The sequence below is a fragment of the Cervus elaphus genome, chromosome 7, assembly GCF_910594005.1.
Source record: "Cervus elaphus chromosome 7, mCerEla1.1, whole genome shotgun sequence".
NCBI lineage: Eukaryota > Metazoa > Chordata > Mammalia > Artiodactyla > Cervidae > Cervus > Cervus elaphus.
In genome coordinates, this window is record NC_057821.1 from 7,656,207 (window position 1) to 7,682,125 (window position 25,919).

The following is a 25,919-nucleotide window of genomic DNA, read 5'->3' on the forward strand; positions in this document are numbered from 1 at the left end:
AACAGATAGTTTTTATCAACTATGAAAATACAAGGCAGTAAAGTTAAGATTTTTGTTCCTAGACCTAATTGCAGAATTGTCTGCTTGCCTAAGATTCTGAGAAATCCCCTTATTACTTAAGGTTTCCATGGACTCTTCCTTCCTATTTGTTACTTCAGAGACTACAAAAGGCAATATTCAAGGGACTTCCCATTTTTTCCAAACTGAAATTTCACAAGAAGATAGAGTCCTATTGGAAATACACCATGAGAAGTCCCAAAACAGAACAGATATATGTGTATGTATAACTGAACCACTTTTTTGTATACGTGAAACTAATGAAACACTGCAAATTAACTATACTCCAATATAAAATTAAGTTTTTAAAAAGCCTCATCAAGAAATCAGGGTTGTAAAGGTTGACAGTCCAGCTTTAGAATGACTGCCCCAATTTACTCTGAGTTTAATTAACTGTGGGAACACATTCTACCTTGTGTCCTAGAAGCCGCCCATGCACAGCCTGGAGGATGAGCTCTGGTCACCCATTGAAGTCACTGGTCCTATGATGGATTCTTCACTGGCTCCTCCCCTCTCTAGCTCATTCCCTCACTCCTTTATCAGGGCTGCCTGTGATCACCTCCAAGATAAAGTCATCACACACTAAATACTTGCCTTTAAATCTACTCACCAGGGAGCCCAAACAAAGGCACATCTTCAGTGCCTGTCTGTTCCACACCTAGTCCATATCTATCCCCACTACCTTCTTCCCTCCAAGCATCCACTGTGCTCCCAAGCTGCTCAGGGCACTGACACTATCACCAACCGACCTGAACAGCACGTTCTTTTCCTGGTTCTCCCCACAATCACCCTGTCCCTCCTGTGCCCACGCTCTCAGCACCCTGCTCTTTCCTGAGAACTGAACGGATTGGACAATGGCGTTCCGATGCAGCTCGCTTTGGTAGAAATAACACAGTAGCAAAAGCAAAAGGCCTGGTGCTAGGTTTATCCATCACTACCTTGACCTCAGTCAAATAATCCTTCAGGTTCAAGGTCTTTTCATCAATGATATGAAGACAAAAATATCTAAGGGACAACTGCACTGATTTAGAGGGTCTAGAAGTTTCTGAGAATTGGAAAATTTAGGATGGATAAGAGAACATGTTCAAACAAACTTCTTATCTTAAGCATTGCCTTTGATGATGGTAAAGCCTGAGTTTTCGTAGTTCAGATCTTCAAGTACAGAGAAGCTGGAGACATAAGAACCCTAACACATTGCTGTGGTAATAAAAATGAGGACATACATTCAAAGGAATAGTAATGTGGAAGGATATAGTCCAATTAAGCAGACCTAGTCTGATTATGCAGGCTTAAAATCAAATAACTCTAAAGCTGGGTGTATAGACATTCCAGAGAAATTCTCATAAAGGTACACAGGAGGTTACATGAAACAATTTACAGTAAGTCCTGTTCCTATAAACAAATTCCATTCTGAGAGTGTATTCGTAAGTCCAGTGTGTTTGTAAGTTCAACAAAGTTAGCCTAGATACCCAACTAATACAGTTGGCTGTATAGTACTGTACTGTAATAGGTTCATAACAGTTTTCATACAAAAATACATTAAAGACAAAAAATAAAACATTTTTAATCTTACAGTACAGTACCTTGAAAAGTACGATAGCACAGGACAGCAGCTGGTATGCAGGGGGTGGCGTTGAGTGAACAGGTAAGAAGGCTTACTGACCGGAGGACGGAGAGGAGGTGGGAGACAGAGCGGAAGGGTCATCAGCAATAGGAGCCAGGACAAGCTGCAGTTTCGCTCACACCCGACGCCGATGGCCCAGAGTCTGGCTCCTTACTGGAACCAGACGCACATTCGCATCTTTGAAAGTCCACAACTTGAAGGTTCCCATGTAGGGGACTTACTAGACATCACAACTGGCAGAGGGTAGAGAGAGGCACTCTGAGAGCTCACCCTGGAGCAGGCGGGTAGCTGAGGTGTTTACAGAGCAATCCACTAGGTATTTATAGAGCAATGTTCATAGAGCTTAAAAACCACAGTGTAAAGTGGGGAAAAAAGAAACAAAATATAAACTATAATATCATTTACATTTATTAAATATATATGCAGCAAAAAAGAATGCACATCTTCAAAACATATATAGGTAAAGAATATATATCAAACACAAGAATGTGTACCTATAGCAAGAAAAGAGAGGATAGAAATCCTTAGAAAAGTTAATCAATCAATCACCCAAACAACAAGTACACAGGAGAGGGGTCTTGCCCAAACTCAAAAGAGCAATGAACTAGGGAGTGTGACTGACTCAACCTTTTGTTCTCAAAGTCAAAGATGAATGGACAAACAGTTGAATAAATGTCTGTCTTAGAACCTGATTATCTGAGTGTTAATTCTGTCTTTAGCATTTACTAGCTTGATTTAACCTTTTAGAGCCTCTTCCCACAAACATAAAATATGAATAATACTATTACCTGCCTCACAGGTTGATTGTGAAGGTTAAATCAAATTCATGGTGCTAGACACATGATCAGAACACAGTGAATACTAGAGATGATCAATAATCTAAAATGATGCCGCACATAGTCTAGCAGGTAGAGAAGTAATGTTTGGGGGAGAAGAAATGAGCAGAAAGCATTACTAAGGCCTCACTTCTCCTCACCCACTAATGGAGGCACCAACTGGAAATACAGTTGGCACCTGGAAATACAGGATGTTTTTCTTCACTTCTGCTCCATCTTTATTGCTGCAATACAACAATGGAGCCATCCAAAATGGCGCCTGGAGGATGAGGAGGCCAACTGTTCTGTGGGAAACCCTCCTTGCTTTGCCCTGGGCAGGATGATGAGGGTGATGGAGCAATGGTCTGAGGGCATGGTGGCTCAGACAGAGCTGGCTCCAAGGAGAATGTGAGTTGTGCACAAGGGTACGTAGTGTCTACCAAGTCCTCTGCCACCAGGGGCTTGACGTCCAGAACCATGGTGGATTCTCCCTTGGTGTATTGCCCCAACTGGACAGACAAGACAAAGAGAACCACTTAGAGAAGGTGAGAACTGGATGCTGGGGGTGGCAGCTAGGAAAGAAAGGTAACACGGCCAATACGGTGGGCACTGGGTATGCTAGAGTGGGGGGCTCCTGGGACTGTCTGCAACAGGGCGGTTTGCTCTCCGACCTTGGCTGCTCCCAAGATGATGGGTACAAACTAACTCTGAAGCAGCCTTTGCAAGAATCACGTGGTGACAGTCAGAGAAACAGTGATGTAGGAAACAGTTCAGCAACATGACCTAAACTTGACTGTCTGCATGTCCCAGGAAGCACAGAACCCAAACAGGACAGGAAAACAGCATGTGTTTTGTGTAAATACAGCTTTCACACCTTCAAGAGTTTCCCAATGAACCCCTGAAAGCAGGCAGGGACTCCTTTTCAGAAAGTTACTGTTTTTTTAATGTGTAAAAATAATTAAGCAGTAGGGAAATACAACCTGATTCAGATAGTAATGTATGCATAAAATAAAACTGGTGTTGAAAAATCATCACACCCATCCTTCTATTTCCCCATGTTTCTTTTTTATTTGCCTGCTAAACAGAGGGGCATGTTAGTATTGCTGTCAGCTTAATAGAAGGCATTCAAGGCTCTAGCAGTGGCGGGAGAAACTGTAGGCAAATCTCTTCTAGGCGGGGTGTTAGTGATCACTGCCATGTTATATGCCGGCAGGGAACTTTCTTAGTTCCAGTGCAGTTCATAAGGAAAACACTAAGACTGAAAAAAGAGTGATAAAAGTTAAATCTAGCAAGTGATTAGCACCAGCGTTCCAAAAACTTCAGCCCAGCCTGAGTGTTCACATCTGCTCCATCTTCATTGCTACAAAATAAGAGGAAACAGTAGTCAGGTTAATGGAGACAGAATTTTAAAAAACAGACCCATTCATATTCAGCTATGGCATTTCATATAAAAATGACTTGGAGTAGGAAGTTTCTGTTGGTTGTTTTCTCAGTAGTTGTGTTGTTGTTGTTGTTGTTGTTATACAATTAATGGCAGGACAAAGACACCCAGTGGTACCTTCAAATCAGACCCCGGTCTCTCCAGAGCTCAGCACAGCAGTTCTGACCTCCTGCAAGAGCTGCCAATGACTTTGAGGGGCTGGTGCCAACTTAAGGAACAGCCCTGCTATCCCACCCACAACTCCTCATCCTTCAGTGAGTTGGCTGCCGCCAACTTTTTCTTTAGTGTTAAACGCATCATTCCCAAAAATGTAGCCTCCAAATCACAGAGAAGGTAAAGTGAACTGGGATTGGATTTTCAAAATGGGACATTACAAAAGCAGGAGACAGCAAATGAACCTCTTGCCTTTTTTTCCACATATTAATTCCATTGGCTTCCCAAGGCTGCTACGGAGTAGGGGGGTGGTTCCACTGATTTCTTTATCCATCAATCTCTGTTTGATAAGATTACACGCTCTGGAGCAGATAAGGTAAACTTAACTGAGTGGACATGAGTATTAGTAGATTATACCAGTCTCAGTTCAGTTCAGTCGCTCAGTCGTGTCTGACTCTTTGCCACCCCATGAATTGCAGCACGCCAGGCCTCCCTATCCATCACCACCTCCCAGAGTTTACTCAAACTCATGCCTATCGAGTTGGTGATGCCATCCAGCCATCTCATCCTCTGTCGTCCCCTTCTCCTCCTGCCCCCAATCCTTCCCAGCATCAGGGTCTTTTCCAGTGAGTCAGCTCTTCGCATGAGGTGGCCAAAGTATTGGAGTTTCAGCTTCAGCATCAGTCCTTCCAATGAACACCCAGGACTGATCTCCTTTAGGATGGACTGGTTGGATCTCCTTGCAGTCCAAGGGACTCTCAAGAGTCTTCTCCAACACCACAGTTCAAAAGCATCAATTTTTTGGCGCTCAGCTTTCTTCACAGTTCAACTCTCACATCCATACATGACCACTGGAAAAACCATAGCCTTGACCAGACGGACCTTTGTTGGCAAAGTAATGTCTCTGCTTTTTAATATGCTGTCTAGGTTGGTCATAACTTTCCTTCCAAGGAGTAAGCGTCTTTTAATTTCATGGCTGCAGTCACCATCTGCAGTGATTTTGGAGCCCCCAAAAATAAAGTCTGACACTGTTTCCACTGTCTCCCCATCTATTCCCCATGAAATGATGGGCCCAGATGCCATGATCTTAGTTTTCTGAATGTTGAGCTTTAAGCCAACTTTTTCACTCTCCTCTTTCACTTTCATCAAGAGGCTTTTTAGTTCCTCTTCACTTTCTTCCATAAGGGTGGTGTCATCTGCATATCTGAGGTTATTGATATTTCTCCCAGAAATCTTGATTCCAGAAAGAAGTATATAAAAGGAAATATCAGAGAGGAGGGCAAAAAAGAAATTTAGTTCTAAAACTGTATTCTAATAGAGCAATGTGATGAAATTACATTGAAAGGAAATGAGCATAACCATATATTTCCAGGTGCCAATGAATGACTGTCAACGGAGCATTCCAAGAAGGCGAGTGGAGACTGAGGGAGGGCAGCTTCTCTTCTGCAGGCAACTCTCTGCTTTGTGTTTTGTTGGGTGTTTTTTTTTTTTTTTTTTTGGAGTATAGTTGATTTACAATGCCATTTTAGTTTCAGATGTACAGCAAAGTGATTCAATTATACTTTTGTATGCATCTATTCTTATTTAGATTCTTTTCCCATATAGGCCATTATAGAATGCTGGGTATAGTTACCTGTGCTATACAGTAGGCCCTTATTAGTCATCTATTTTATACATAGTATTGTGTATATTTAAAAGCAGAGACATTACTTTGCCAACAAAGGTCCGTCTGGTCAAGGCTATGGTTTTTCCAGTGGTCATGTATGGATGTGAAAGTTGGACTGTGAAGAAAGCTGAGTGCCAAAAAATTGATGCTTTTGAACTATGGTGTTGGAGAAGACTCTTGAATCTCTTGGACTGCAAGGAGATCCAACCAGTCTATCCTAAAGATCAGTCCTGGGTGTTCATTGGAAGGACTGATGCTGAAGCTGAAACTCCAATACTTTGGCCACCTCATGCAAAGAGCTGACTCGTTGGAAAAGACCCTGATGCTGGGAGGGATTGGGGACAGGAGGAGAAGGGGACGACAGAGGATGAGATGGTTGGATGGCATCACCGAATCACCGACTCGATGGACATGAGTTTGAGTAAACTCTGGGAGGCGGTGATGGATAGGGAGGCCTGGCGTGCTGCAGTCCATGGGGTTGCAAAGAGCTGGACACGACTGAGCGACTGAACTGAACTGTGTACCTATCATAGGAAAATGAATATAGTTCTCTGTGCTATCCAGTAGGACCTCATTGATTATTTTATATACAGCAGTGTTTATATGTCAATACCAACCTTCCAATTTGTCCCTCCCTCTGTTCCATTTCCCCCTGGTAACCATAAGCTTGTTTTTCACATCTGTGACTCTGTGTCTATTTTACAAATAAGTTCAGTGTTTTTATTTGTTTGTTCTGTTGGTTGGTTTTTTGTCTTGAGCCAGACCAAGGGGTGAAGAAGCCATGGTCTGAGAGAGCTGTGGCTCAGAGCCGCTCCGTAGGGGACACGGGGGACGTGCAAGGAATGAGGGAAGCAGACAGGAAAACTGCATGAAGCAAAGCCAAGTGGCTGAGCAGAACAGAGAAACAGGACATGCCCTGAGTTACAGAGGAGAGCCTTCATTTGCCAGGTTAGGAGGAGGTGGAGAGAAAGTTGCTAAAACAAGAGGTAGCTGCACTCCCGCACTGATTTGTTCTAGCCACAGAAAATCTATAGTCATGAAATAAATGAGTTCTGATTTTCAACATTTCAATTCTCTGAAGTTTTAGAATGAAAGGAGAAACATGCCTCAATGACATCTCCTCCTATTTCCTTCTAACAAATAAAAATGAGCATGTTTTTTATTTTCCTGAGAGTAGCAACATTTGGTCGGCTTCCTGGGTAGCTGAGATGGTAAAGAATCCGCCTACAATGCAGGAGACCCTAGTTCAATTCCTAGGTCTGGAAGTTCCCCTGGAGAAGGGATAGGCTATCCACTCCAGTACTCTTGCCTGGAGAATCCCACGGACAGAGGAGCCTGGCAGGCTACAGTCCGTGGGGTCACAAAGAGCTGGACACGACTGAGCGACTAAGCACAGCAGCGGCAACATTTGGTAGTTATTCTTATGAGATATCTAAAGAAATCATCATCTTTGACTAACTCTTATGAAGGACTATGTATTTTATATACTAAGCACTTTACACACATGAATGTAAATCTTCACCATAATCCTTTGATCTAATTTTACAGAGAATGAGATTGAGGCTCTAAAAGATTAAATACCACGCCCAAGACTACAGTATGAGTAATTAAACACTTATTTGTTCAATGTTTCCTGTTTGTTTTTGTTGGCCATACAGTCATTAGTTTGTTTCATCCATATTAAAGCATATAACATGTCTGACTTGTAAATGGTAGGCTCTGCCCCCAGAAGAGTTTCAACAGAGGATTTAAGGATATACGGGATTATAACATCAATTAAATGTTGGACAAAAGGCCCTCTCAATTCTCCTTCAAATGTAAGATGTTATAATTATAGAAATAACTAGATCAGATAGCAGAGGACTAGGCATCTCATGCCCTGATGCCAGGCTGGAAAACTGAGCACCATTTCTCATCTCCTCTGAACCCAATGAAAGGTCAAAGTAGTGTTTACCACTACCATTCAGCAGTTGGTTTGAAATGACATGATGTTATGACAGGTTGAGTCAAAATTCTATACCTTTCGTGACTTTTCGATTTTCTTTGCCAATCTCAATATAGGTAAGGAGCTGAATTACTCAGGAAAAACATATGTCTACATTTAAGAAATATGGAAATCATTAATAAAATAAATTATTATTTTCAGGCTAGTTCTCAGCAGTGAAGGCTATTACATCCTGTCACCAGCTGAACAACAAAGTTATTTTGGATAAGAAAGTATATACAAGAAAGACCATAAGATATTTAGAAAACTGCAATTTTGAAAGGAGTCACATTCCAAAATTGGTTTTGTTTAAAGTTAACTTTAGGTAATAAGTGATGCAGTGTTGTGAAAATTTAAGCCAGTGTGACAGAAAGCACTTTCTTAAAGAATGTGCTGTGTAAATTGATTTTTCCTTCCCTTTCAATATATAACCAACTCTGAACAATCTTTTCTGTCAAATGAAAGAGAATGATCTACACATGTCTTCTTGTAAAGATGAAGCCAGACTTCAGGTATACAAAGCAAACTGTCATTTCCAGAAAATGTATCTAATAATTTATTAACAGTTACATATTAATTTTTTCTGAAAATCTTAAAATATATTTTGGACATTTGCATAACTACTAAAGTTGGTGTAAAAATACAAGATCTAGCATCAGAATTTATTGTCCATAAGACAGAAGTGACAAAATATTCAGCAGCTAAGGTCCTATGTAGATAGGATGGTAGGTGGAGAATGCAGGTCTAACGGATTCTAGGAAAGACAATGTTGAATTTGGAGTCAAAAAAATTTAATATCTGGTGACCTGAGCCCTGAATAGTTATTAACCCTGATTCTATTATTTTGTTTTGTTTATCTTGAAAAGCTAGTGCCCACAAGAAGGTCAGTCCTTCTACCTTCTGACCTCTGCTCAGCCTTTTACCATGATTCATTACAATATAAAACCCAACATGAATCTATTGAAATGACTTTGAAGGAAAAATCCCCAAATTGTCACATCCTCACCTCTTCTATAATATTTACAACAGAGTCCCAAGAGAAGAAAAATCAATGAGACTTGTTTCTCATTAGTAGCTACTTTAGAATCAGACTCTCAGATTCTGGTACTACTTCGTATCAGCCAGGTGTAAGGACAAATAAAAATGTTTAAGAGGCTTAATTACCCTTGCTGAAAGTAAAGGAAGAAATTTCCCTCCCTTGTTCTTAGAGCATTTGTTTCAGAAAACTTGTCTCCTCTCTTGGAAATGGAGATAAATCCTTGTGAAACTTAGATGGGCTTCTTATCAGTTTTAAGACTCAGAGAAGTCTCAAGGACTTGACAACCATCTCCTTCAAAGGTAAACATCCAAAGGAGATAGAAAAAGCCTTATCTCAGTTTCTCCTAGGTTCTCAGGAAGGATGGGAGTCTAACTTTAGTTGACACTTGGCTCAAAGTTGTAAAAATGGCTCCTGTCATAAAGATAGGAGAAGTTTCTTTTTCCTTTGTATAAAGTCAATGAACTAACACAGGTGGTCCTCCCAATTACCAGGTGATTTAGAATGAGCTTAACTTGACTTTTTTGTCCAGCTGACTACTTGGCTATTTGTCAAGTCCTCTTATTTGAGGGTAAATCGAATTATTGTTTATCTTGAGAATATATATATATATATATATATAATGGGTTCAACCTACTTGAAAGGTGAGATGTTTTTTGTCTTTGTGATCTTTTGGTGCTTGTGATAGACATCACACTCTGGTTGAAGGCTTAGTCAATAATAAAAGTGCTGTTTCTTCTGTACTACCTTTGTGAGGAGGACTCTTGGGTTGGTAAAAAATATTTATTTTAATTTTATTTCCTCAACACAGGCTGTAGGCTTTCAACACAGGAAGGTCATGTTGATAGGGTTCACTGCTACAAATCTGGTGGTCAGAATATCTTTCTTTCTATTTTACCTTGCCCACCTGGATGCCTGGGCAAGGTAGGGATCTACTCAGGTATTCATATGAGGTGTCTTCATAAGATAGATTTACCCTGGACTTCCAACCAGTTGTCAATCAAAGCATATGAATCTTCTTTTCATCAGTAGTTACAAATATACAGATATCAAGTACTTCTATAAGGTTACAACCTTGAACACTGCAATCCAAGATTTATCAAAGCTTGATTTTGATAAATAATATTTATGGGAAATTGCTTGCAGGGAACAGAGTGGGCCCATTCCTCTTGATAATTCCATTTTTACCCTTGAATCAAACAAAAAAAATGAGAGTGGTTTCCATGGACAAATAACTTATTTTTCTCTTTTCTGTGTTCTCATCTAGAGAAAAAAAATAAAGGAAGGAGGCACTTGTCCCATAAAATTAGAACTTGAGACATCAATGGAGGTTCTGGAATTAAAAATAAAATGAACACAAAATCTTCTATACACCACAGGAGCAAATCGATCCTAGATGGTCACCTTGCCAGCAGAATTGTTATCTTGCCAGCTCAAGTATTTATCAAAAATCTGCAAAGAGAAGGAATAAGAACACAGGAGAAGAATTTGCCTAGTATGTGTTTCATGAGCAAGTAGTGACTGATTAGCTCTTCAGTTGTGTTAATAACAAATGGATCTGAAAGGTCAGAACCAAATGCATATTTAATCATGTTCTTGGAAATCAATTGACCTTCAAGTTAAAAATGAAATAGACCTAGGACTGCATGTAGCAGGTGATGTGAAGATTGGCAGGTCAGTTATATCTCATTCCCAGCCTGACCTTCACATTTAAACTTGTAGACAGAGAAGTGAGCTATCTAAACTTGTTGTGGATCTGAGTTGCTGAATTCACCAAACATGAGGAATACAATCAGAAATGATGATGATGACTGCTAATGGAAGTTAATTCTTTCTAAATAACTATAACCAGAAAGCATTTATCTCAGGCAGAGAGTCTGCTCTAAATTACTGCATTGGTGTCAACAATTGGTGGAATGTAAATTGGTAAAGCCACTATGGAAAATAGTGTCAAGGTGCCTCAGAAAAACAAAAACAGAGTTGTCATAGGATCCAGTAATTCCACTCCTGGGCATATATCCAGACAAAACTAATTCAAAAAGATACATGAGCTCCTATGTTCTTAGCTGTACTATTTACAATAGACAAGACATGGAAATAACCTAAATGTCCATCAACAGATGAGCCAATAAAAAAGATGTGATGTGTGCATACACATATATATGTATACACACTACATATATATATATACATATACACACACACACACATATATATATACACATATATACACACACATATATATGTGGAATACTACTAAGCCATATAAAAGAATTAAATAACGTCATTTACGGCAACATGTGTGGACCTAGAGACTATCACACTAAGAGAAATAAGTCAGAAAAAGAAAGACATATACCATGTGATATCACTTATATGTGGAGTCTAAAATACAACACAAATGAACATATCTACAAAACAGAAATGGGTATAGAGAACAGATTTGTGGTTGCAGGGGAAATGGCAGAAAAGGGGAGAAAGATTGGGAGTTTGGCATGAGCAGATGCAAACTACTACATATAGGCTGGATAAACAGCAAAGTCCTACTGTATGGCACAGGGAACTACATTCAATATCCTTTGATAAATCATAATGGAAAAGAATATGAAAAAGAATATATATGTATAACTGAATCACATTGCTGTAGAGCTTAATACAATACTGTGAATCAACTATACTTCAATAAAATTACTTTAAAAAAATAAATGTAAGCACACTCAAAAGAAAAAGAAATCTATGAAAGTGACCTTCTTTGAAAACTGATCAGCCAGCTGATCACAATGTTTAAATCCATTATTTAGGGATCTCACCTTCTTCTTCCTCAGACACAATTTAGCAACTGAACAACAAAAGCCCCTGGACTTGGTTCACATCAGATGTTATGCCCAACCCCAGTCTAACTATTTTCCAAACCTTGTGTAGAATGTCAAATGAAACAGAAAATATTAGGTTTTATTAACTCAGTAACAGTGAATCTCAATGTAGAACAGATCTCTCAAAAGTAATCTACCATAGGTTACAGTATAGGCTAAACTTTTATGACAGTAGACAGGAAGAATTTGTGACCCAAATCTTTATTAATTCAAAGCATTCCATAAAGCAACATTTCTTTTATGATTCTTTTGCTTTTACTTTCAAATTTTTGTTTCCAAGATTGACTTGATTGGCTTTTCTAGATGACAATGAAGGAGTTGGAATTTGAGGCTCTCAACTCCGGTTGTACATGTAAATCACCGGCAGAGATTTTAAACCTGCCTTTGCCCACCTCTAGAGATTCTTGATTCCATTTTCCTAGAGGGGAAGTGCACTCTTTGGGCTTTATAAAGTCCTGTGAGGGGACTTCGCTGGTGGTCCAGTAGTTAAGACTCTATTCCCAGTGTAGGGGCCACAGATTAGACCCCTGGTTGGAGAACGAAGATTACACAAGCCACTGGGCAAGGCTGAAAAAAAATTCCCAGGAGATTTTAATGCTGAGCCAGAGCTAAGAACCACTGTCCCAGATGATCAGCTGAACTGTTTTGAGTTAGCTGTTTTTAAATGGACTTTATAAAGCATAAGACTTACAAAAATAATGATCAAATTAAATCCCACATTGCAGGCAGCTTTGTTACCAGCTGAGCCACAAGGGAAGCCCTTTCAAATGGACTTTATAAAGTATAGGGCTTATAAAAAATAAGGATGAAATTAAATCAAGTACATCTGAGGTTGTTTTTAACTGAATTCCTGAACTAATTTGAACAACTAGTGCCTACAAATAGCAGGATCAAGCAAAAGAAACAGCAATCTGATAGTCCGAAAGGCAGGCTGCTGTCTTTAGGAAATGAGAGAAAACCAAGAGGGAAATTCTGAGGTTTGATCAAGGTCCTCCCATGAGTGTGTTTGCACTGGGCCAGTAACTAGCACACTTTACTCGCTAGATCATATGGTCATAAGGCCAGAATTGCTTTATAAAAACGGGTAGGTTTCTTGTTTAGTGCTTTGAGGGTAAATAAATATGAAAAAGAAGATTTGGGGGAAATGCACAGGTAAATATTACCGTTGATCACACAGAATAACAAACTATCAAAAGTTATTAAATCACTCTATATGTGCCAGTGTAACTAAGTAAAACACAGCACACTGGATGCCCAAAATGGTAGCTTAATTATCAAAAACATTCTTTTTTTTTTTTAGTTTGATATATATTTATTTTTATTGAAATGTAGTTTGATTTACAATGTAATGTTAGTTTCTGGTATATAGCAAAGTGATTCAGTTATACATATAATGTTAATATATTATATATAATATATATAACCCCTAATGGAAAAAGAATCTGAAAAAGAATGTGTGTATGATATATACATATACTCTTTTTCAGATTCTTTTCCATTATAGGTTATTACAAGATACTGAATATAGTTCCCTGTGCTATACAGTAGGACCTTGTTCATCTATTTTATACACAGCAGTGTGTATCTATTAATCCCCACCTCTCAATTTATCCTCCTCTCTTTTTTCCCTTATTAATTTTGTGATTTTCTATATCGATGAGTATGTCTCTGTTTTGTAAATAAGTTCATTTGTATCATATTGTAGATTCCATGTATGTGATATCATATGATCTATAGATTATCAATAAATGGATACCCCTCAGCCCCAGTTTCCTCCTCTGTAAAATGGGAAAAGTAATACTCAACTTATGATGTTTTTTGAAGATTAAGTAAAACAATGCATCTAAGTAATTAGCCTCCAACTAATAAAAAAATTAAAAAAAAAAAAAAAAAAGAATCATGACAAAATAAAATATGGAATACCTAAAGTGCATAGCATGTTAACATATGGTAAACTCTCAATAAATTGGTAATTATAATCATTCTTAATGCTGGCATGTGTCCACAGAAACCAACAGGCTTCTGATAAGAAGAATTGCTAAAATCATTCAGCAATATAACTTGGCTACATGTATCAAAATTTTCCCATATGTGCATACTCATTACACCAATAATCCTGCTTCTGAAAAAAATCAGAGATATGGTCAAGGATACAAATCCATGCCTATTTATAGCATGCTTTTATATTTTAATAACTAAAGTTATAGCAGAGGGACACATCAATACTGTATGTTAGAAATTTCAACATTTGCATAAATTGGGATGTCAGTTTATGAAATATGCCCCAAATTGTGGAAAATATACTTTGGGGAAAAATTCAGATTTCATTTATAATTTTATTTGGAATTTTATTATTTTTATCTCTCTTTTGTATTATTGTATTATATATATATATATATATTTAAACATGAAGGCTACACAATTGAGCATGACTAAATTGTAAGAGTATCTAGAATAAATGAATGAATTCACTTTTTACCTTCATAAAGACAAGTCCTTTTAAAAAGTACTTTTTTCCCTTACCTTTACCACTTTGCCTAAAGGGATATAGAAGAAAATATTGCTCAATTGTTCTTGCTCGACAGAAAATTCAATTTTTTAATACAATTTTTTCTTGCCCCTTTGGTACAGCATTTTTTAAAAATAAGAAAGGTCTTTTCATTTATTTTTCTCTGTCAGTTCAAAATGTGAAAGTGGCTCAATATTTGAATGAAATTTAGAGCTATATTTGAGATGGCACACTTTTGCCTGTATGCTACCTGCCATATGCAAAATTCACTTGGGGGCTGGAAAACCGAACTACCAGAAGGTCCTGGGATTTCTGACTCAGAGACACTTATAAATATTATGGGACATTCACTGACCTTCTAGAAAAAGAAAACAACAATGACTTCACATAATGAATCCAGAGAGAAAAATCATAAAAATAGATGAGATAGAAGTATTTTGTGATCAAAGTGCTACATACATGGGCACCTCTAGTACCACCTTCCACATTGAGAAGCAAGAATTTACTCCTTAACTATCAGATGTTTTTGAACAACACAGAGTAGTTTAAAGTTCATTCTATCTTTAAAATAAAACAGATTTTATTAATTTTTAATAGAAGATTGGCTTACTTCTACAATCCAATATTACATGGAGATGGATAAGCAGATGTTCAATTATATTCTACATTTACCTCTTTGGAATCAAGGGTTTCGTGTTCCGGAATAGCCATCATTGGATGACTCAGCTTCACAGATAAGACGCCCAGGATGTGATCAGAGATAGAGGTAAGGAGAGATAAAAGTTTAAATTTAAGTTGGCAGTTAAATGATGATGCAAGTATATTATTGCTGATCATAGTAGATTCTACCAAGTGTAAACATTAAGATTTGATTGTTAGTAAAAACAAAGGAAGATATTCTTAACATAGAAAAAAATTTTAGCAGATGGTGAATCCTTAGAGCCTAAAACCACATCTTATTTCTCTGTGTGGCCCACATACACTCTAACGGTGCTTGGCACACAGCATAGACAGTTATTAAATGTTTACTGAATGAATGAATGGTTAACATACACTGGCAGTTACCAGAGAGAGGAAGTGAAGTTAAATCTATTTTTCTCACAACAATCCTCAAATTGAAAAGTTCCAAAGCAAAAGAGACAAATCATGCTCAGACCAGCAACGCAGATGCCTCTGCAGATAGTTAACGCCTATATGAAATGTAAAACATTGTGCATTATTGTAAACATAAAGAATCTCAAAACACAAGGGCTTCATAAACATTGCTGTGTTACCAGATGCCACTATGATACATGATAATGCAGTTTGCAACATGGTGACACCTTAACAGAGGGAGGTTCTTTGGTTTTTATAGGAATTTTTTATTATTGCATGGGTTTTCTGAGCACTATACATACCCTTAAACCTATTAGGAAAGAAAAAAGTCATAGATATGCAAGCAAAAAAGACAGGCAGGCAGAATGAGGGACACAGGCAAGGGGAAGGCAATCATTTGTAATAAATCTGTTTACTCCCTTTATTTTTTAACCGTCTCTCCTCACTCCAGCTTTAAAGTAACCACAATACTTGATTTCCCAGAAATGTCCCAGTTTCTACTATGATCCTGGGCAAATCCAGGCTATGGAAATAATTGGCTGCCCTTGACTCTCATCTTATCCTGATTTGGTCAGTGAACCGTCAGATCAGTAACCAGCTCCTGATGCTCCAAGGCAATTCGGAGAGTCCCAGGAGTGCAGCCTTGGCCCCAGAAGGACATCACCAGCGGCTGCCAGGGAGGCCAAGGAAGGCCCATCTCCTTAAAGTTTCCTGAAGTTTCCCTCTATTCCAGCCCATTTTCAAGAATGGAGCCTGCGTGCTCGCTTCGGCAGCACATATACTAAGATTGGAACGATACAGAGAAGATTAGCATGGCCCCTGCGCAAGGATGACACGCAAATTCGTGAAGCGTTCCATATTTTTAAAGGAAAAAAAAAAAAAGAATGGAGCCTGCTTTTATTTAAAGCTATAGCTTTATTAAATCCCACTCTGTCCGAACTGTAAAATAGCCTGGGTGTCATAACATCAGGGCTCCTAGAATCCTGAGACCATTACTTTAAATGGAAGCGTGATCTGGCCCCAAACCAACCAGAGATCCAAACAGCTTTCCAGAAGTCAGCTGAAAGCACCTGCTCTCTCCTGCTGATCAGGGTCCCCTGAGATCCTAAACCTGGCTTAGGATCAGAGGCTATGTACCCCTTCAAAACTCAAACCTAAATCCTGGAGACAGCAAAATTTAAGCATACCTAAGCTAAGTGGTATGGTAATTATATGAATCATCAGAGTCTGTACAAATGTCAATCTCCATTCTCCTAAGCTACAATAGGATAAAGATCCTGAAATTTGAAAATGTTTTCCTGATAAAATATTCAACTGACATTGGAAAAGCAATTGAGTAATTATCAGATATCTATTTTACATTTTATTTTTTCAATATAGGTATTCATTTAAATCTGGAATTTCAAAAACTATGTATGAGCTATCTTAACCAACAAAAAATAACCGCAAGCAACTGATTCTAATTAACTGGTAATCCCCAAATATTTGGCTTTGGAATGCTTTCTTCTATTTATGATGTTGGGACCCAGTAGGTTTGCTTTTTTATTATCCTCAAGGTAACTAAAAACATACAAATTGTGGTACTGTTAATGGAGTAAGTCATAATAGTTCACAGTTTCCTCACATGACAAATTCATTATATGTGTGTGTTTATATAGGCTTCCCTGGTGGCTCAAGTGGTAAAGAATCTGCCTGCAATGCAGGAGACCCGGGTTCGATCCCTGGGTCAGGAAGATCCCCTGGAGAAGGAAATGGCAACCCACTCCAATATTCTTGCCTGGAGAATCCCATGTACAGACGAGCCTAGCAGGGTGCAGTTCATGGGATTGCAAAGAGTTGGACACGAGCGACATCACTCACTCATTTGCTTATATAGCGTTAAGAGCAATCTGGTGAGGTGAGCACTAATTTTACCCTGTTTCACAAATGAAACAAAAGCAGCAAGAGGTGGGATGATGACTTCTTCAAGGTCTGGAGCTAGTAAGTAGCAGAGTCATGATTGGAGTCTGGGTGACAGTCTCTGGAGATGGTGTTTTCAAAGCAGGAAAGGGGTAACATGCCTCTGGGAAGACGCTTGGGGGTGGGGGGTGGGGGAAGACAGACGGAGGGAGTGGGGTGTGTGCCATGTTGCCAAAGGGAAGGACAGGTGCTAAAGGCAAGAGTGTACAGTTCAGAGATCAGAAGCAGTTCAGAGTGTCTGGGGCAACGGGTGTCTCCATGCAGGAGATGCAAGACAATGAAGCTTGGATGTCAGACGAGGATTCTGGGCTTCATTCTCTAAAGAGTGAGAAGTCCTTGAATCTACAAGGGAGAAAGGGGCACATGCGATCAGATGTCATGTCAAAAGACATCGCCCTGGCTAAAGAGCAGAATACGGATGGGGAAGGAGGGGTTGGAAGACCGGTGGGTAATCAGAGAGAAAGAGAAGAAAGACAAAGGTTTAAATGAAAGCAGTACCTTAGAGAACAGAATGAAGTCAAGTTTCCCTGGGTGACCCTAGATACCCCTACTCTCCAGGGTAAGTGAAGAAGTGTCAGGTCGACATGTTGAAATTTTGTTGATTAGGGAAGAAAAATCGCAGAATGTTCCGGGGAAATACAGTAAGCCTCCTACATATGAACCTCCGAGTTGCGAACTTTCAAAGCTGGGACCAACTGTGCATGCGCTTGCACGTCCAGTCCTGTCAGGATGAGGCGCTGCAGCGTGCCTCCCTCTCCTGCTGCCGACCTTGCAGCTCTGCCATCTCCCACCTTCTCTACCCCCCACTTGCCCCGGTCAGTAACTCTTCTAGCCGATTCACTCGATGCCAGCCCCTGTACCCCAGCTACTGTACTGTAGACTACTGTACTTTTCAAGGTATTGTATTGTAAGATTAAATAATGTTTTCTTTTTGTTTGTTTTTACTATTGGGTGAAAAGTATTGTAAACCTATTACAGTACAGTTCTATGTAGCCAATTGTGTTAGCTGGGTACCTCGTCTAGCTGTGTTGAACTTCAGAACAAACTGGACTTATGACACACTCTCTGAACAGAACTCTTTTGCATGTAGGGGACTCACTGTCATGCTGAGGGGTATGTATGCTGAATACAGAGGTTTTGTAAAGCATGAGAGCTGGAAATGTCACGTGAGGACAGCAAACATGGAGGGACATCCTCTCACAGTGAGAATGAGAATGAGGACACTAAAACATTGAAATATATCCCATATATTAATAGATGGATGACGTATTATCCAGGGAGTTAGTCGTTACAGGAGGACAGAGAGAGTCCTCCCAGCCTGTTTACTTGGTGGTGAATGTGCTGGAGAACAAATTACTATTTTGTCTCAAAAAAAAAAAAAAACCCTGAAAAGTTATTAGTTTTATCATCAGACCTTTATTCAACATAGACAGATCAATAAAATGGAAAGCTCGGGTGAAGTGAGACAAAACATACTTTCATCCCAGATGGAAACTCCAGTCCCAGATATTGTATAACACTCATCAGACCTTTGCTCACTCACCACTGGGGGCTAATCAACAAGCAGTATTTGAATGAAACCTTCAGTTGAGTTTTATTACACTCTTGATCACAGCTGCCACCACACAAATATAAAGCCTTGTGGAGTGTTTGTCACCAGTGTGGGGCTTTCTCATAAATGTCACTGCATCTCCAGGGCTAACTTCTGTGACAAAGACAGATAAAAATCCCCTCCAAGCAACTGGAGAGACTCCTACAGCGAGAAGGAAAAAGAAACTATGCCAAATGTGGTGAAATCACTTAATTAAGTCTTAATCTACCTGAGGAATGACATCCAGAGTGCTAGCTTTTATGAAACAGCTCTCGCTCCTGCTCAAAGATGAAGCAGATTTTCTCACCTGTCAGAAATGACGAACCTGAGGAAGTGCGGCAAGAAATGTTCCCATTTTTAAATTGCCGAGGGTGCTAGACCTGCTTTTCAGAATTCACTCCTCGGGATTGCTTTTTAGCTGAACCACATCCTCTTGTAAACTTCCTACACTCTATTCATCTTCAGGAAGCTATCCCCCCTACTTCTGTCTCCTACCGAGATTTGTGAACCACTCAAGCTAGAGTGTAAACTTAAGAACATCTCTCAAAAATAGACATGACAATTACCAAAGGGACACCTAGATAGAGCTCTTTGCTTTCTGAGTACAGTGTTGTCGTGGGGAGACTGTGAGCCACTGGATGCCATGTCCAGTCGATGTTATTCACCTTTAGGCTGACTGGACCTGGTACAGAGACCACGCAGCAGAGGAGAGACAGAGTGTGTGTTGAATAAATTAGTAATGGCAGAGGGAAGGGATGAAACAGAGGAAAGAGTGCTTTCTGATTTGCAAAACTATAGAAATTCTGCACTGGTGAAGAATTGGAGTTGTTTACTACATTCCCCAAAGTCTTCTCGTTGGTAAGAAACTTTGCAAACGAGGGATGCTAAAACCAGCGCTATGGCACGTGTGTGTTCTGCTTAAATCCCTCACGATTCTTCAGCTTAAGTCAGACAGAGGAAGACAAATATACTGTGATATCCCTTATATGTGGAATCTGAAAAAGTGATATAAATGAACTTATATACAAAATAGAAACAGACTCTCAGACACAGAAAACAAACATGTGCTTCCCAAAAGGGAAGGGTGGGAGGGAGGGATAAACTGGGAGTTTGGGGTAAACAGATACACACTACTGTACCTAGAACAGATAAACAACAAAGACCTGCTGTATACACAGGGAGCCATGTTCAATATCTTGCCTATAATTAAACAAGTAATAACAGCCTGTGATTTAAAAGAATATATAGATACACATGCACATGTATGGTCAGTCCTGTCAGCCGTGTCTGACTCTCGGTCGCCCCATGGACTGCAGCCCACCAGGCTCCTCCTTGGGATTCCCCCAGCAAGAATACTGGAGTGGGTTGCCATGCCCTCCTCCGGGAGACCTTCCTGACCCAGGGATCGGACACGCGCCCCCTGTGTCTCCTGCATGACAGACAGATTCCTTACCCACTGAGACCCCTGGGGGAGCCCATGTACATATATGAATAACTGAACCAGAATGCTGCACCCCTGAAACTAACACAGCGTGGCAAATTAACCATCCTTCAATTCTAAAAAAGGGAAAAAATAATTTAAAAAAGAACTGAATTTAGTCCTCAGTCTCTGAGTCCATAGATTTCACGTGCAGGTGTGTGTCTTTTCCTCTGGAATCGCTCCAGGGGCTGGCAACACTAGGCCTTCAGGCACCCTGATCTGCACAGCAGTACCCTTGTTAGATGAAGCTAATCTCCAGGCCACACAGTGCCCACTGCTCCCACTGAGGGAAGCCAAGGATCAGAGATCGCCTAGGATCGTGCTTACACCTAAAACTCTGGCCTACTTCACTCACCTAGGGGATCTGCCTGGCCAAATAAAACATTTGAGATTTTATTCCCTGACTCACACCATATCCCAGCACTGAGGAGGCACCTGGTAAGTCCTGTAAATTTCAGATTCTGACGCAGCAGATCGGAGGAGGGGCCTGCAGATCTAACGGGTCTCAGGTGAGGCCAACAATGCCGGAGGTTGAGGAGCCAGACCGCAGAAAAGATCTGTGTATGAGCTGATGGAATCAATGTGTTTTTCAAATATTTATCTATTGACAACTGAAATGAGCTATATTCAAAGTTCTTAATTAAGTTACACAGAAGTTGGGTAATTAAATACTTTCCTACCAAGGGTATTATTGAGTAAGTGTTCATGGGCCAGACACTTTGCTGGATGTTAGTCAATGAATAGACATTGTTCCTCCTCTTGGAGACTGCAGTGCAATGGGAGAAGCAGATATTAACTATATATTCAGGATTAAGTAGAAACAAACACAAAATAATGTGTTTGAAGGACAAGTTCATCTTGTTATGAGGGTTCATCACAGATAAATTGGATCTGGTCTAGAAGGAAGGAATCTCTTCCCAAGAGGCTGACATCGACATTGTAGATTCCACAGGATAATCCTGCTAATAGCGATAAGAGGGACAGAGTTCATATGGGGTGAGTAGCTAAAAAGAAATTGCTCACCACTGGGCTGATGGGAAAATAGGGAGAAATATCAGAATGGATGGACCAAATGAGTGAGAAAATCAGGAACCCAGGCTAGAGAATCACTGTGCAGGCATTTTGCCTGTGTCAGCTCCACTTCAGAAGCCTAATGGAAAATGCTCATTAAATAAATCAAGGCTGTTAAATAGGAATCTGTCTCATTGCCCAGAAAGACTACAAGCTGCTTGAGGACAGGGCTTATAATATGTTAGCACTAGCTGATTGATTTTACTGCTCAAGATTCTATGCTTGGTTGCAGGAACATGGATAGACCTAGAGATGATCATACTAAGTGAAGTAAGCCAGACAGAGAAACAAAAATATCATATCACTTATATGTGAAATCTTAAAAAAAAAAAAAGATAGAAATGAATTTATATATAAAACAGAAATGGATCCACAGACATAGAAAACAAATTTATGGTTACCAAAGGGAAAAGGGAGTGGGGAGGGATAAATTATCACTATGGGATTAGAAGGTACATTTCACTATATATATGAAATAGATAAACAACAAGGGCTTAAAGTACAGCACAGGAAATTATACTCAATATTTTACAATAATCTATAAGGGAAAAGAATCTGAAAATAATTTTTATATACATATATATACACATATGGCTGAATCATTTTGTTGTATACATGAAACTAACAAACTGTTGTATAATAAATCAATTATACTTCCTTTTTTTAAAAAAGGAAATTAGACTACAAGCATTTAAAAAAATATGCCTTGGACAAACTTAAGTTTGTCTGGGACAAATCTGAGTTTGTACTTAACGAGAGCAGTTCATGATATAGGCTATGAGGATGCAGCTGTTCATGACAGTCAGAAATATGCTACTCCTATCCATACGTCTTAAAGATTTCATCAGCATTAGCCTGGGATTTTTTTTTTTTAATTACAAAACAATTTCAGTAGCTTGAATATTTATTTTTAGAATTTAAAGGTATAGCATTGAATATTTCAGGCAATGCCCCAAAGTTTACACATTTGTCTATGATACTAACTTCCGATGTAAATTGGGGAAAACCACTTTGTCTCTGGACCTCAGTTTTCTCATCTTTAAATTCTGGGTGGTAACTAAATGATTTCTAGTTCCTTCTCTCCTTGGATTATTGTGTTCATTGATAAATGCTGTCTCAGGAGAAAAAAGAAAAAGAGTTCTTCCTTTTTTGGAATCTCCTGCACTGAGCCACAGCTGAAGCAGAAGTTATACCTGTAAGGATGGTAAAAATGACCTCCCTGTGGAATCTTACCTGGGATCCTTAATATCAGTTCTTAGCTGTGCCACTTGCTCGGTGTGTAAAGTTTCATAAACACTACGAAATTTCACAGCATTGTTTTGTGCATTCACTGAGTATCCTCATGTGAAAGTGAAAGTGTTAGTTGCTCACTCCTTTCTGACTCTTTGCAACCCCATGGACTGTAGTCCACCAGGCTCCTCTGTCCCGGGATTTTCCAGGCAAGAATACTGGAGTAGATTGCCATTTCCTTCTCCAAGGAATCTTCCCAACCCAACGCAGGGATCGAACCTGGGTCTCCTGCATTGCAGGCAGAGTCTTTACTGTCTTAGCCACCAGGGAAGCCCAAATGCTGAGCTGGAATTTGGTATGTTAATTGTTTTATAAACCTATAGGAAACTCACCATTAAGTGCTGATCATAGCATCATTATATGGGTATCTAAGAACCAGTAAGTCTAACACCAGTAAGAAAACAGGAATTTTCTGCTTTGATCTTTGTGATAGATCTTTGGAGATATTACTGAAGATTTCCCAACTATGCTATTTTTTTCATTCTTGGCCTTCTCTCTTCAATCCCAGGAGGCCCAGACTTGAAATGAGTTAGAATCCCCTTCTCCTCCAAAGACCACCTTCGAAAGGGCAGCAGGTGGTATTTTTTCCATCTGTGCATTCAGCCTACTTTGAAGATAAACACCACATCTCCGTGTTTACTCACATTTTTCATCTAAAATTGCTTCTTTCTCAACTGAAAAACTACTCCCCAGAGGGGATTAACCACCACATTTGCTTTCTTCACTGCACAGCTCCCGGGTTGGAATGGAAATGAAGCAAAATCTACCTTCGAACAATATTTTAGGACTCAAATTCTGGAACCTGAAATTGGAATTGACAAGGAAGCATATTTGCTGTTTTTTTATCTCCTCTATCCTTTAAGGGGCACAATTGCTTAGTACTACAGGCAAAGCACCCTTTCCCGCTGTTCTCAGTATCCCACACTCACTCTAGTGCAACCATAAACCAAATGTCTCCTTCACAACAGATGACGATAGTGGAATTTTTCTCCCCCCCGTTCTTTCTCTTCTATAGACTAGAAGGGGTATTAGCCATTTCATTCCAATGTGACACACAATTCCTGCCCTCCCTTTGCCCACCCCAGCTATTCCTAAATTGTAACTAGCTATTCCCAAATTGCAAGGAATTTATCCCAGAACCCAGAAGTGTGTCAACAGATGTCAACTGGCATATCATAAAAATTTGGAAGTGGTTTTGAAGAGGAAGAACAGGCATGACTGTGATGAGGTCAGTCTGTGCCCCTGTCCCCTCCAGAGCTCCTGACCTGACCCCTCTCTTCTCTCTCCTCACCTGACGCTCCCAGCCACCTCCTCGAGGGAGCTGATGCCTGAATGGCTGGGAGGCAGATGAGCTGAGGACGGTAAGTCTACAGGTCAAGCAAAAGGCTGCCTCCTGTGTGGTACCTGCCAGTCCCACCTCCCTGAGCTTGGCCTCTGGTTCTCCATCTCCACATCTCCCTGTTCAATCTTTCAGCTCACCTTTCAGGGATGATGTCAGCACCTCCTAACACTCATCACATCTGCTCTATGCCTTTGGGCTATCAGTACCCCCATGCTCCCTGCCCCACCAGCAGGCCCTCCCCAGCTCTGTCATCCTGCCAGGCCCTGCGACTTGGTCTCAGCTGGCAGTCATTCCTGATTCCCACAGCCTTGCATCCTTGAGCCTCGTTATAATCTAAAATCTCCCCTCTAGAGATGCTGTCTTCTTTTACTTCTGGCTATGTTCCTGCTAGAACCACAACTTCATGCTATAATAGTTCTTTATCTAAATATCAAATCATAAAATAGGTGGAGTATTTACTGGTTGCTAAGAAGCCCATGGAAAAATCTGTGTTTAGTTATGTTAGCAGGTTTCAGCCATTTCAAAGCCTGAATGAGATCTTTTGAAAGACAGGGTAAAAATGCTACCAACTTTGTCCAAGATTTTTATCACCTACAATTTGATACAGTGTTAAAATGTCATATAACTACAAAAGCATAAAATATATTCTCAGCCAAACAAGGCCTCGGAATATTTGCCAAATAAAGACTTACCTTGAAACTTTCTTGCATCAAGGACTCAAGTAATAAACACAGAAGGAGTCAGCAAGAAATATAGAAAGGTAAAACACCCTGAATAAGCATATCATTGCCATTAAAAAGTCACAAAAGAACTATGGAAGAAAGAGAAAAATTATAACCACCACATGCCAGAAATAGATATCTAGAATTGAATGGTATCAACATGATGAAAGACAATGGAAGGAGCCAAGTGAACAAATAAAACATGGATATTGACAGGGGGGTATAAAAGTGAAGGTGAGTCTCAAGCCAAGGACATCATAACAACAAGTAGAATGGATAAATTCTAAACTAATAAATTAAATTCATGTCTTTTGGACGGAAAACTGGGAAGAAGAGACATAAAATTATAGTGATGAAAAATGTAAAATAATATGACAGAATTAATGTCATGTAATGAGATAATCTCAGATACAAAGAGAAGTTTCTCATGTTAAAATAAAAAATCAGGAGGGAGAATATCCACTTAATAACAGACACACACAGAGAAGACATATAAAAGTTGGAAAGAAAGGAGGAAAAGATCTACTGTCCAAGACGAGTGAAAATAAAACTAGAAGAACAGCTTATCATCTTTAAAATGGAATTCAAGAAAAAAATTTTTGTAAGGGACAAAAAAAATTATATACTGATTTAAAAAAAAAAAAAAAAACACTGAACAAGAAAATAGATCCATCAGAGACATGCATTCCTAATCCTATAGTCCCAAAGTCTTAAAATGTCCCTCCCAATGGTTGACTTGTAATACTTCGGGAGTGAACTTACACATAGCTTGGATATCTCAAAAGTTAAGAAAGTGTTTCATTGTCCAGTGGGATCTAAATAAATACTTTGAAATAACCTGGGGAAAGGTCTAGTCCACTGAGATATCTTTCTTCCACGAAAAAGATTTCTATTTGAATCACAGGATATATGGACCATGTGAGGGCAAATGAGCACCATTATTCGATGACTGTTAATCAAGTGTCTAGTTGTACCTCAATCAGTCACACACGGGTAAACTTCAACAAATTTAGTGATCAGAAACAAGTTTATGGCCCAATTTTAGTAAAAGAGAAGAAAAAAAAAAAAAAGCAGTGGTCACATTAAGCAACAGGCAGCAATACAGGAAAATTTTGCCCTAAAGTTTCAACATGAGACTACTTGATTTTATAAATGCCAGATTTCATATATGGCTTTTGTTACATGGAGTAAATAAAAGGATAACAAAGCAA

General features: G+C 39.4%; 1 protein-coding gene and 1 non-coding gene across 16 annotated transcripts in view; one reads left to right on the forward strand and one right to left on the reverse strand.

The window, feature by feature from the left end:
* Positions 1-3,415: 3,415 nt before the first annotated feature.
* Positions 3,416-25,919, reverse strand: part of LOC122696903 (muscular LMNA interacting protein) — a 286,820-nt gene continuing 264,316 nt past the window's right edge. For 13 of the 15 annotated variants that reach the window (XM_043907075.1, XM_043907063.1, XM_043907077.1 and 10 more), the window contains 2 exons: positions 14,831-14,884; positions 3,416-3,856 (listed from right to left, as the gene is read on the reverse strand). In XM_043907075.1, the coding sequence (XP_043763010.1) occupies positions 3,851-3,856; positions 14,831-14,884 (60 nt within the window). In that variant the 3' untranslated portion in view covers positions 3,416-3,850. The remainder of the gene's footprint in view (positions 3,857-14,830; positions 14,885-25,919) is intronic. The other 2 variants (XM_043907073.1, XM_043907066.1) reach the window with 1 other exon arrangement.
* On the forward strand, positions 16,011-16,117 carry LOC122697940. Its single transcript, XR_006342261.1, has one exon. It is a non-coding gene; the product is annotated as a U6 spliceosomal RNA (small nuclear RNA).